Consider the following 12,804-nt stretch of genomic DNA (forward strand, 5'->3'; position numbering starts at 1 on the left):
GCGGTTCTGAGCACATGCTCTGCAGTCAGGCTGCCTGGGCTAGAATCAGCATTCCTCCACTTACTACAGTGAGACCATGGGAAAGCTATTCACGCTGTTTAACCTTAGTTTCTGCTTTAGTAAAAATGGGCACAATTGTACCTACCTAGGGTTGTGAGGATGAAATGAGTTATCTTCAGAAAGTGCTCAGGACATGGTACTTTTGGTGTTTAAGTAAGAATAATAAAAAATCTAATAAAACTGCTGTCAGCTTTGGCACCATACTCAAAGCCAAGGCTGGGACTTTTCTTCCATGTCTAGCTCTTGGACCCTGGTTGTCTGAAGGTTCCTTACTAGTTTGAGATATCTAACATTTGAGAACTTATCATGTGCCATACACTATGCTAAGCACTTTACAGCCAGCGTCTCGTGTAATCTTTGACACTGTGACTTAGGCATCAATTTCATCACAAAATTAGTAGGAGTGGGATTCAACCCAGACAACCTAACTCCAGCTCCTGAGCTCCTAGCAACTACGGTTTAAACACGCTTGTTTCTAGGACTGATTTCCTCAGCAAAGACCATAGCCTCAGGTGTGGAAAATATACATAATACAAACAGGGAGAACATAATGGGGGACTCTTCTAGGAAGATTCTAAAAACAAGACTTCCTAAACCAAAAATGGGTGGGAAAAAAGGATTGAAGGTGGAATGTGAAGAGGTGGATAAGCCAATCTTTAACAGCTGTTCAAATTGGGCCCATATGTGTCCCATTATGTATATACTTAATCCACTGTGGTCAATTCAGACTCATGCGACCCTATAGCACAGAGTAGGGTTTCCAAGGAGCAGCTGGTGGATTTGAACTGCCGACCTTTTGGTTAGCAGCTGAGCTCTTAACCACTGGGCCATCAGGGCTCCTTATGTATATTCTATTCATACCTAATTAAGGTTACTTCTAAAAGCAATGACTCATTTTTTTAAAAAACTGAAGGCCATGTCAAACTAGAATATTCCTTTGTGAGGTTCTGTTCTTAGTCTATTAATGCTACATTGGCTCAAAACATTTTTAGAACTTATTTGGAATTGTCCTCAGAATATATTCTGTCATTTTGCAGTCCCCTCACGCTGGACACAGACACACACACACAGACACACAGACACACAGACACACACAGACACACACACACACACACACCCCACCTTGTGTACCAGCCTAGGCTCCAGATGATGCTTTTCAGCCTCTTCAAAAAAATATAATCCATCAAAGGGCGAGTAGTCACCACATAGAGGTCCTTCTAAAGAATGTGCCACAGGGATGCTTCTAAAATCAGCTTCTTTACCTTCTAGACATCCATTTTATGCAGAGAGAGAGAAATTCTGCTTAGATCCCCTGTCAATTAAAATTATGGGAGAAACTCCAATCTTAAGCCTACTTTGCCAATATCGCAACCTTTATTTAAAACAAAACACAAGTTGGCAAACCTTGTGAGACGACAGGCAGACAGCAGTCCCTTTCAAGGGCCTCATTTATTTATATCAAGTTTAACACTGTTAGCAGTTCACAGTTAGACAACAGAGTGAGAGAATTAAATTAGAAGAACAAAACAACTGAAAATATATTACAATAACAATTAGAACAAATACCTGACAACACTGGTAGTGTGACCCATGATTGATGTGTTTTCAGTTAAATCCCATATTGTCTCACTGTACCCCCTCAGTTGTGCACACGGCGCCGGGCCCTCCCACTCTCACCCTCTGTGCACCACACATACACCTGCAGAGCGTGACCTTTGGTATAAACAAACAAGTTTTAAAGAATCTGAATCAGCGTATGTTTTAGGACAGTGTTCTGTCAACCACTATGAAATATTCAAACTCATTTTTAAACAAGTGAGGATAAAACTGGGGTTTCTCCACTGATAGTCATTACAGAACCAGACTGCAAAGAAGAAAAAGTGCAGGGTAGAGAGGAGAGAGGGGGGCTTCTGAGTATGTGTTAGCAGCTGTCTGCCTGTTCATGGCAAACACACCACCATGGCACTGCTGCAGTTCACCATCGGGAAAGATCTGATTTAGTTCTATTTCGCTTACTCCCCTCCCTTCTTAATGGGCATGACAATAGTGCATGTATGCTTATGGACATAAACATGTTCCCTCTATATGTTTGAGATTTGAGGGTTTTCCAACATATGCCCAAAGAACTATAAGATGAAAGGTACCTCATGTCCTTTCTAGTTTCTGAATACTAATTCCCTGAAGGACAATCAGCCTAATCAAGGTGATTTCTCAAGATCTGGGAAATTCCTCTTATAATGAAGTCCAAGAATAGTGGCCACAGTGAAAAATGACTTGTCAAAATAGAAGGCAGCTGTTTATCTGGTCCTCATCTACCAGAAACATCTGTCTCTTGGCATTCTGTCCACCTATAACACGTGGTATTGGTACTTCTGAATTGTACAGAACAGTATTTGGGGTTCACTACTGATGACCCCAAAGCATTGCAGGATCTGGCAGTACCTTCTGGATAAAAGAATGAATTTTATTTAGCATATCTGTATGCCATTTTTATTGTGTTATAATTGCTGAAAATTAAATGTCCATATATGTGAAAATGCTTTATTAACTAGAAGTCCCATTCTCCAACTGAAATTTATGGTGCTTTATTACATGATTTAAAACTCCTATTCTGAGGCTTAGAAGCAAATCTAAGCAAGTTCCAACCACACAAACTCCCTGTACTCCTTTTCTTAAAGCCTGCTAGCATTCGACAGTTCACCTCCACTATGGGTTAAAGGGTTAACTAGCAAGCTCAGAGACCTCAAGCTCTGTTTGTACAGCTCAGTAGCTTGGAATGGCATGTAGGACCCTAAAACTTGCTGTTACGAGTACAGTGATGAAGAAAGAATCTCTTTAGAAAAGACAGAGAGGACGTGTAACATAATTCTGCCCTGAAGATGGTGTGGTCTGAGGGCAATTCTGTGCTTAGCCTTGTAACTTAACTCAAAGTAGGTATCGTTTCCTCTTAGATGATCTACAGGTTTGAAGACCCACTCAACACGCCATCTGTTACCTCTGGCTGAGTTAACAGGGGTTTTGCTACTGTGTTCAGGTGCCTCAGCAATGGGGAGGTTAAAGGATACAATTTTTCTAGAAGAGATAAAAAACTTCAAAAATATAGGTGAACAAAGGAGCAAAGAAGTGCACCTGGAGGGAGAGAAGGTACAGTTACAAGATCCTTCCCCAGCTCATCAAAGCAGAATAGAGAAAAGTGCAGCAATCTGCCAAATCAGCACCCTGTGTGGGCAGAACACCTAAAGGCAGGGAACGCTCACTGACTTGGGCTTTGAGCCACTGCCACCTGTGACGTTCAGTTCTACCAATTCAATAATCGTGCAAAATCAACCCAGCTGACAAGTCTTTTCCCTGCAAGACTCATGAAACTCATCTTGGAAGGCACCATTCCCTAGGCCTAGGGTCAAGACACCCTAGGGTCAAGATGACTTGCCACAGGTTTCATCACATGGGGAGAAGCAGGGGATCACAGAGCTTTCATCAATTTCCCATTCTTTGGATCTAAGGTATTGAATCAGAAATGAAGGAACTATCTTTCACACACTCAAGACAGAACGTACAACTCAGGTGGGTGGCACAAAAAGCAGCAGCCCCAGAGCAGAGACTCAACCTTCTGACATTGCAGTTAACTTCACAAAGGGCAGGCTGGAGCTAAGATAATCAGTCACCTGGGTGGATACTCTGGGGAAGAGAAAGACCAGGGTGCAGACCACTCCTCAGCCCTGAAATCCACCCATGCTTCCCTGTAATACAGGAGGCGAGGGAATGGCAGTGACGTTCAGGCCCTGGAGGGCAAACTGAAGTTGTGCTGTAACAGAGCAGGGAGCTGTAACTGCTACTCCAGGCACTATTGGCTTGCCAGAAAAGCCTTGCATTAAATTTTTAAAAGTCTGGTAGTTGGAAGTCTATCCGAAGGTATAAATAGTCTGACTGTTAAGAGTGGGAGACTCGGAACCAGCCTGAGGTTCTATCTGACCAGTGAGGCTATGGCTAGCAGCAATTTCCCTGGTTGTCACATGGAAGGTAGAGGCTCCCTTGGGGCTACCTTCCCCTATTTCTCTCACACGCCACCATACCCCAAACTGAATCAGGCATTTGCACAGCGACTAAGCTACTGGCTTGACAGAAACTAAGACAGAGATACAGACAGCTGAAGTCTGTCAGTGTACATAGAGGAAACTTATGCCCAGAGACCACCTACATATAAAGAGGACTGGTCATAACAGAGAAACTGGACCCCCCATCTAGGTGGAGCAAGTTAATGCAAGCAAGATGATGAAACCCAAAAATCTTCACCAACAAAAACACAGATACCCCTGTCAGCCCAATGTGAACTCCAGCAGGGGCACAGCCTGAGAGGAATAATGACATCAGTAGCAAAAATGAAAGGGAGTGAGAGAGGTTAGAATGCAGTATAGCTAGCTCAGAAGTGGCCACCAATGCAATTTACTCCTGGATATTTTATAATCTAATGGATGGGTTATGTTCAGCTACTCTTCTTTTAAAAAATGAAGATAGATGCTAAATGTCAAGCTCATTTATAACTGGTAGGAAATTCCCAAAGTGCACTGGTTCTATAGCCATCTCACCCCGACTCCCCTCCCAAAAAAGAAAAAAAAAAAGACAAAAACAAAAATACCACACAGGACATAGGTTAAAAAAGACACTGTCAACATCAATAGGAAACAAGTCTGCTCCTGCCACATTTAGATGACTCAGTGGCTAAGAAAATCAAAACCAAACCCAATGCTGTCAAGTCGATTCCGACTCACAGCAACCCTGTAGGACAGAGAAGAACTGCCCCATAGGGTTTCCAAGGCTGTAATCTTGGAAGCAGACTGCCACATCTTTCTCAGTGGCTGAGCAGGGACTGGACAAACATTCGTGAGTAAATGGGCCACATCCTTCTCGGGGCAAGGTCCCCGGAAGAGCTTCTCTATTCTGAAATGACTGAAACCAAAAAGTTGGTCCCCAGATTTCAGCTTTGAACTACAAGTTTACCAAGACACTTGCCACTCCTGCATATATTCATTCAGCAGTTTCATACTTATAAATGTAATCAATTACAATGGTGATTGTTTATATAGCTGCATTTTCAGGTCTCTCACAGGTAAGAGCCTTTAGGTTAATCAGCATCTAACCAACTATTTTCTCTTCTAAACAGACAATAATACAACTTTAGAGTTATATTACTTCTGATATTTTCTCAAAGTGCTTTCATATACATTATCTCATAGTCATTAAATGGTACTGAGTAAAGTTTTTTTTTTTAAGAAAAAGGAATGTAGGAATAGTTTTAAAAAAAAAAAAAAAAAAAAAAAACCTAGTTGGTATTTCCTTACTACTCAGTGCAGATTGCTTTGTTGCTGATGTCTGTCTGTCCAAAGAATGATCCCATATAATTTGTTAAATCACTGAGTTCTACTGAGTGCCTGCTTTGCCAATGTTGCCATTACTCAACATTCAAGCCCCTTATGGTCAGAGTGCCAGGAGCATGTGCTTTAAGAAAGTGTGCAGCACTGTACGAACTGATTGTCTATCTGAGCCACTTTTTTTTGGTAGTGTCTCACAAGGCAGCAGGAATGGTAGAAAGACCCCATGACCAGGGAGTCAAGAGACCCAGATTCTAGCCCTGGCTCTGTCACTAATTAACTGCTGTGAAATAACAGGCAAGTAACTTAACCATCGTCCCCTCCAGTTTCTTAATCTGTCAAGAGAAGGGCTGGGGAATTGATAGTTCTCACACAGTGATGGGCGTAAGGAACACATGGGGAGATTCTCGAAAACACATTAGTTGAGACCCCCACCCTCTTGGGAGTTCTGATCTGGAGTGAGGCCAATGATCAGTTTTTCAGAAGTCCCTTAGGGGATTCTGTTTGCACATTCCTTGCTCAGAGTCACTAGGAGCTATAATAGTAACAGGAGGAGGAGGAGGAGTTAACATTATGAAGTGCTCACTGTGTACCAGGCACTTGAGCTAAGTATCTTACATACATTATCTCATCTAATCCTTATAACAACCCTATGAGGTAGTTTCTGTTATTATCCCTGTTTTACAGTGAGGAAACTGAGGCTTGGAAAGGTTAAATGACTTGCCTTTTAGACTTTAGAGCCTGAACCCTTAACTACTATCTATACTGTATCTTTTAAACTCAAAAACTCTGTGATTTTTAGTGAAGGAAATATGGGCTGTGCCTTAGCAAAGTCAGAATGTTTCATTAATTGAGAACTATTTTTGTAGCCAAATTTCAACTGAACTGTAAGAAAATTTCTAATTTAAACCCTAAAATACAGCTGGGAAAGGGTCTATACTATAATGACCTCTATGTATAGAGGTCATCTGGAAAAACACTCAATGAATTTCCTAGGGCCAGTTTTTTTTTTTTTAAGGCTGCATCTCTGAAAATTATGATGGAAGTCTGTAGGAAAATATATGGATTTTAATTTTACACAAAGCCTTTGAAGAAAATATGTAAAGCACAATCAAGATGTATTCTACACAAAACACTGCATTTTAAAGTAGGAAATCTGAACTGAAATCATATTACCTGTACACAAAAGGATTCAAGCTGTGGTAGCCCAAAGGTATACATATATATAACCACTTTAGAAAATTTTCAGTACACTCACTCCTCACTTATTGACATGGTTAGGTTTCAAAGACCAGGTTGTTATACAAAAATCGGCATTATGCAAAAATGGAGGATGACCACATCAGGTCACAAAATGGAGAGTAACTACATCAGTACATAACCGCCAAACCACTGAGAATTGTGGCCAAGCCAAGTTGACACACAACCTTAACCATCACAGGCAGCATTACTCTTGCCTCGCACCTTGGCATTCTTTACTGCCAGACGTACGTCATTAATGCGCAAAACAGTCACATAGATTTTTTACTATTGTCATAAATGTGAAATGTCAGACGACAAGATAGTTGATAAGTGAGGAGTAGGTGTACTTTGTTATAAGCGTTTCTTTTTTTTTCTTCTCCTGCTATCTGCTTTGCTTTTAGGCTAGATAGAATTAAACTATACTTTCAGTTTCTAGAAGCAGTTTTTTCTGCTTTGAATTCAAAACCTTTTAATTTAATAAGGTCTTTTTAATTGGTCCTTTTCAAGCAGAAAAAGGAAAAACCCAAATTATCTTTTATAATAAGTTGACAGTGCCTCTTTAACCTGAACCCTGAGCCCTCAAACCCCTGAAGTTGCACAGTTCAAGCATCATGCAGGATGGGGTGTGCTACAATAGTCAATGCTACTCTTGACTGTGTTGAGAAAAATGAATTGAATTCTTTGCTTTATTGAGCACCCACTGTAGGAAAGACAGAGCTAGGTGCTGCCCCTGAGTAAGACACAGCCCCCACTCCTTAAGATTGTTCTTCGGTGAGAAAATCAGGGAGCTTAAATACACTCAGTAGTGTTTCTCCACAGCTTATTTTCAGAGCTCTCAAGGAAAAACAGATTCCTTGCTTAAAAAAAAAAAAAAAAAAAAAAACCCTGAAAAACAATTATAATCCCTCAACTTGCATCCCACAATGATAGGGATAAACGTAAAAAGCAGCACATTAATATTCTAAAGTTTTAGCTTTCCCCTCCCCATCCTTAAAAGGCTAATTACTAAAACTGTTACAAGTTTATCAAAGTGTATGATGAGGGGGAATGGCAGGGAACAAGCCGGGAGGAGAATTGGTGGTTTTTAAGTCTAAGTTAAGGGGAACTCTATCTTCATTCCAACCACTAAAAGGGGATTAACCTGACCACTAGTTGCCTGTGCTGTGTCTGTAGGTAACATATTGACAGGGATCACCCAACACCTGCAAGAAATGCCCTGTACTGTCTCCTCCCTTCTTATCCTTCTCTTACCCTGGACCTCCTTTAAAGCAGCAATGATAAAAATCAAGGTTACCTTCTAATGAAAACTAAATTTCCTCGTTGGTCAAAGGCACCAAACTCTATCCAAAACACAGTTTCCCCTTAGTTGTTGTTGTTAGTTGCTATTGAGTCGATTCTGACTCATGGTGACCTCATGTGCAGAGTAGAACTGCTCCATAGGGCATTCTAGCCTAATTAATATAATCTCAGCAGTTCTAAATTTCACTAATACCTGCTACTGAGCAAAGAAGAGAATGAAAAACCATTCAACATAACAAGACTGCACTAAAGAGCTTTCCAGAGAGGCTCTCATAGGGATAGTTATATACTTACTTGCAAAACACCCTTGAGAACATGTATCATTACCTTCATTTAAGAGATTAAGAGATGGGGCTGTGGCTTCACAGTGGATCAATGACAGAGCCAGGAAGAACGCTCACTGTTCATCAATGTTGAATTCCTATCTTCCTAAGCTAATATTCCTCTGGGAGGAAAAAATTAAGATATTATATATTGAGTTCTCTTTGGGGGGGGAAGGGTCTCATAAAGCTTTAAGAGAATGAAATAGTTAGAATTCAGCCTGATACTAGGAATATTAATATCTAACCCATTAGACTTGGTTCCATGTGATCCTAATTAGCTCTGTAATTAGAAATGAGAAGGGATAGAAAAGCTCTATTTTCCAAGGGCAAAACATAATTTGAGGGCTAAGTCATTAGGATTCCAGGGTTTAGTTGGTGCTTTCTGGAAATGCTGCTCCTTCTGTTATGCACTCTTAAAATAGAGGTGAATTACAGAATAAATAACAAAGAATATTCCCAATATGATCTTTACAAACAAGCACAATGATGGGGAAGAGAACTGTGAGAAAAGCATGTGAGAATAATTTGGGGTAATTTCGTTTGAAATCCAGAGAAAGGAAGAGAGAAAATGCCTCCCCCTGTGCTCTACCTAGACTGGCTCTAAAGTGATAAGAGAGGGGAAAGGTAAAGAGAAATAGCCGTTAGGGCCAAGCCAGCTTCTTCTCTCAGTCCCGGCCCTCTGAGCCTGGCCATTTGGGTTTCAACAAGAGGCTCCCTCCCTGGTATTTTAGTTGATAAGTATACAGCTGCTCAAGTCCTTGGCCAGTATGTCAGTATGCAGGAGCACTGTTTCAGAAAATCATGCCTCTGCAAGAACCTGTATGTGATCACAACTTCAAAGTTAACCTTGGTTAATGCCCCGAATGCTGCCAGGAGTAAAGGAAGACAGCCTGCCCAGCAGGGGGTAAAGAAGAAGCATTAAGAAGAGCCGAGACCCCTGTGCCTATGGTTTTCAAATGAGCACCCACAAGCAGAAAGCCAACCCTGGTCCATTAGGAAATAATATAATAGACTAGAAGAAGTGACTTCTGCTGATCAATCTAGGATTTTAGGGGGAGATTTTAAATCTCCCAGACCAAACCTTCCAGCATTCTTTACTTCCTGCACTAACGTTTCCCAGTTGTGTATTTTAACAATTTGATTTGCAGTCCTTACTACAGCAGCAATGACCTTGTGGGAGCAAGGCCAACAGCTGCTTCCAACAGACTTGAACAAAACTTCTCATGGTACATTACCAGCATTCCTTTCTTCTGACCTAATAAGTTCACTAGGTGAGTTGGTGCTTAATCACCATTAGTACCTACTGGAGCCCTAGGTCTAACTCCCTTTTGTGTGAAGCAGAATTGGTGCCGCAGCCTTGCTGAGCTCAGCCTGTCTAGCCAACTCACATCATTCCAGGTAGCAATGGGCTGGATTTCTTTCTTTATGGCATGACATACACGTGTTCCCTGATTTTGCAGTGCAGCTTGCAACCCTGGCAACTACTGCCCTGCCTCCACCGAATTTTCCTTTCCTGTACTTATGTGGTTTGCTTCTTGTTAAAAATTTGAGATGAACCTGTAAACGTGAGAACTCAGGGATCTGAGGTACTTCACATAAACACACTCAAGTATCAGTCTTTCATTTTTTGAAAACAAGAACATAGGAAAACAAGTCCCGTTTCCCTCTCCCTCAGAAATGTGTGCATCTCCCCGCTAGGTTAACAGTGGCTACCTCTGCACCACATCACTGATTTCCTGTACACATGACAATAAGTTATTAAGGACAGGGTTTGCCCCGGGGACACCAGCAGCTGCTGAAGACACCTGCAGCTCCTGTAAGCTGAGTTCCAGTTTGCTCACGGCCTCTCGGAAGGCAAATTTGTTTCGAGTTTGAGGGATGCAGTCCACATAGCCTGAGCAGTAGTCAAGCAGCTGGTGGCCAGTGTCCACCAGCTGGCTATTGGGCACAGGTTCCGTGATTGCACTGGACAGTAGGTCAGCACATTCCAGCAGGGCCTCTTTGCTGATTTTGTCTGCTGAGATTTTCTCAGCCACCTGTTTGGTTTTTCTCAGAGCCACTTTAGTACCTGCTGTGCCGTTGGCCATTTTGGCTGGCGAGATGGAAGATGTGGGCAGAGGCACTTGAGGTGGAGGCATCAGTGGCCTCCCAGCTTTGCCACTGATGGGCACTGCCCCTGCTGCTGCCTTTTTCCCACCTTCCTGGGTTTCTGTCGTGGGCTGTCCGGCAGAAGGGGCAGTCGGCTCTTCCAGAGGGTCTGAGCATATGGACGGATGCTGCAGTAGTCTCATGACTGGTGGTGGGGGCGGGGCACACTTTGGTTTTACCCGTCGGGGTCGGTCCTTGTCTCCAGAGGAGGTGACCTGATGCTCAGATAAGAGCTTGAACTTGTTCCCCTGAGAGTCTGTGCCAATGAGCTGCACGTCAGCTGGAGTGTGTTTCAGAGTGGGTGAGATAAGGACTGGCACTTTGTGGTTGTGAGTGGTTGGGAGGACTGTTGCCACCTTGGCTGGAGAAGACCACCCTGGCTGCTCTCCATCCTCTGGAACTCCAGTCATCCCAAGTCGTGCCCCACCGTTCCTCTCCTTGCTCTTGGGTGCAACTGCCACTCCGGCCACCCCCAGCCCTGGAGAGTCCTTCTCTGTGATGGCTGAATCCCCTGAGGGGGTTCTGAGAGGAAGAGCTGTGGCTCCTCTGGGCAGAAGTTTGGCTTTTGGTCTCTCCCTGGTTAGAGCAGCACCTTCCTCTGACTTTTTGGGAAGCATGTCATTGGCCCTGCCCACATTCTCTTCTGGCTGAGAAGAGGTGGACACTGTCCTTTCCAGCTGGAGTTTGGACCTCTGGCAGTTCCTGGGAAGAGTCATTGCCATCCTATCCTGCTCTGGAAGCCCTGAGGACATGGAAGATGTAGAGTTTGACCTTGGGAAAGGCTTGGACGTGTCATCACTGGCTGTGGGTTTACCCGCTCGTAAGCCCAGTGTCTTTTTTATTAAGCGTGGTGTAAAGAAGCCTGTGATGCCAGACCACCCACCCCCAGCAGTGCAACTACCCCCACCCCCACCACCATCGTCATTACAAAGGTTCCTTTGTGCAAAGCTCCCCCCATAGCACTTGGGTGGCACCAGATTCGCCTCTTGCTGGGCAGGCACGAAAGAGAACCCGTCAGCATGCTGTAGAGAAGCAACAGATGAGAAGTTACCCGTGAGCTCATATTTCTTGTGGGGCTGATTCTCCATTTCTCGGAAGGAGCTGCTGCGTTTGGGGGGTGTGGGAGCATTTCTCTTTTTCATGAAGGAGCTGAAGAAGCCTCCTTTCCTATCCCTGGTGAAGCATGTCTCTTTGGCATCTTCCAAGAGGCTGCTGGGTGACTTGTCTCTTTGCTTTCGAGGCAGTGCTGGGGACCCACTGGGGGCCTGTGCACTTCTAATGAACCCTGATGAGAAACAGCCAATCAATCAGTCATATGTAAGAAGGAAACCATCACACCTGAGTTACTATGGCTCAACTATAAAGGTTTTGTCAGCATCTATTAAATGTTGGGTGTCGGTGGGACCCAACTAATGAATGGATTAACGTATTATCACTTCACACTGATTAGTATTCCAAATGCACTTGAGGTCATAAATGGGAAAAAATAACCTCAGCATCCATCCTTTCTCTAAAAGTTATAGCACAACCTGCCCTCATCTATCAGGCTCAAAGAAGTTTTTGCCAGAACTGTAAAGATGGTAACTATTTGGGAAATCAGGAGTTGGGGAAATGGAGGTGGAGACAGAGTTAGATGTCAGACCGATAGATTAGGACAATTAACACTGGCAATGCAGAGCCAAGAACTAGAGTGGTAGGTAAAATAGATGCCAGACTTTCCTCAGGGTAGGCAGGTATAAGAATAGGAATAAGAGCATTATACCACTCTGCCCCTCAAACAAGACAGCATCTCATAAAGGTCTATTTTGATTCTACTGGCCTAGGGGACCCATACCTGGTGCTGAGCTGGAGGCAGAATTCTCTATGGCATCTTGTGCCCCTTCGATGTTCTCCTTGTTCTCTACCTGTTTCTTCAGTGTCCGAGTCTTGGAAGGAAGTATAGGTAATCGGGGCAGGTATGGAACAACAGATGAGGAGGAGGCAGCTCTCCCAAGCTCCTCAGCTACCTCTGTGAGGAAGACAAGTAGACTTATAAATGAACAATTTCATGACAGAGAAAAGGAGTTTTTCTTTTCAAAAAAGGCATAAAGCTGAGAAAGAATTGAGAATAGAGTATCAAAATATATAAATGGAATCATGGAGAAGGTACTCTTTATGTCTGGCTTCATTTGCTCAATATTCTGTCTGCAGATTGATCCATGCTGTTGCACGTGGCAGGAGTTCTATCTTGTTGCAGTGTAGTATTCCAATGCATAAATATACCACAATCCATTTTCTTGTTGATGGATATTTAGGTTATTTCCAGATTTGGGCTATTATGAATAATGTTGCTAGAAATATTTTTCTACATGTCTTTTGGTTCA

The 12,804-nt window shown here is 43.0% G+C and overlaps 1 protein-coding gene across 5 annotated transcripts in view; it reads right to left on the minus strand.

Moving 5' to 3' along the window:
* Window positions 1–6,802: 6,802 nt before the first annotated feature.
* The window catches only part of ABL2 (ABL proto-oncogene 2, non-receptor tyrosine kinase), a 130,321-nt gene continuing 124,319 nt past the window's right edge, over window positions 6,803–12,804 (minus strand). For 3 of the 5 annotated variants that reach the window (XM_004372862.2, XM_023728073.1, XM_004372865.2), the window contains 3 exons: window positions 12,276–12,449; window positions 11,493–11,726; window positions 6,803–11,183 (listed from right to left, as the gene is read on the minus strand). In XM_004372862.2, coding sequence (XP_004372919.1) covers window positions 10,003–11,183; window positions 11,493–11,726; window positions 12,276–12,449 — 1,589 coding nt within the window. In that variant the 3' untranslated portion in view covers window positions 6,803–10,002. Of the gene's footprint in view, window positions 11,727–12,275; window positions 12,450–12,804 lie in introns of all 5 variants that reach the window. The other 2 variants (XM_004372859.2, XM_004372860.2) reach the window with 1 other exon arrangement.

The sequence above is a fragment of the Trichechus manatus genome, unplaced genomic scaffold, assembly GCF_000243295.1.
Source record: "Trichechus manatus latirostris isolate Lorelei unplaced genomic scaffold, TriManLat1.0 scaffold00021, whole genome shotgun sequence".
NCBI lineage: Eukaryota > Metazoa > Chordata > Mammalia > Sirenia > Trichechidae > Trichechus > Trichechus manatus.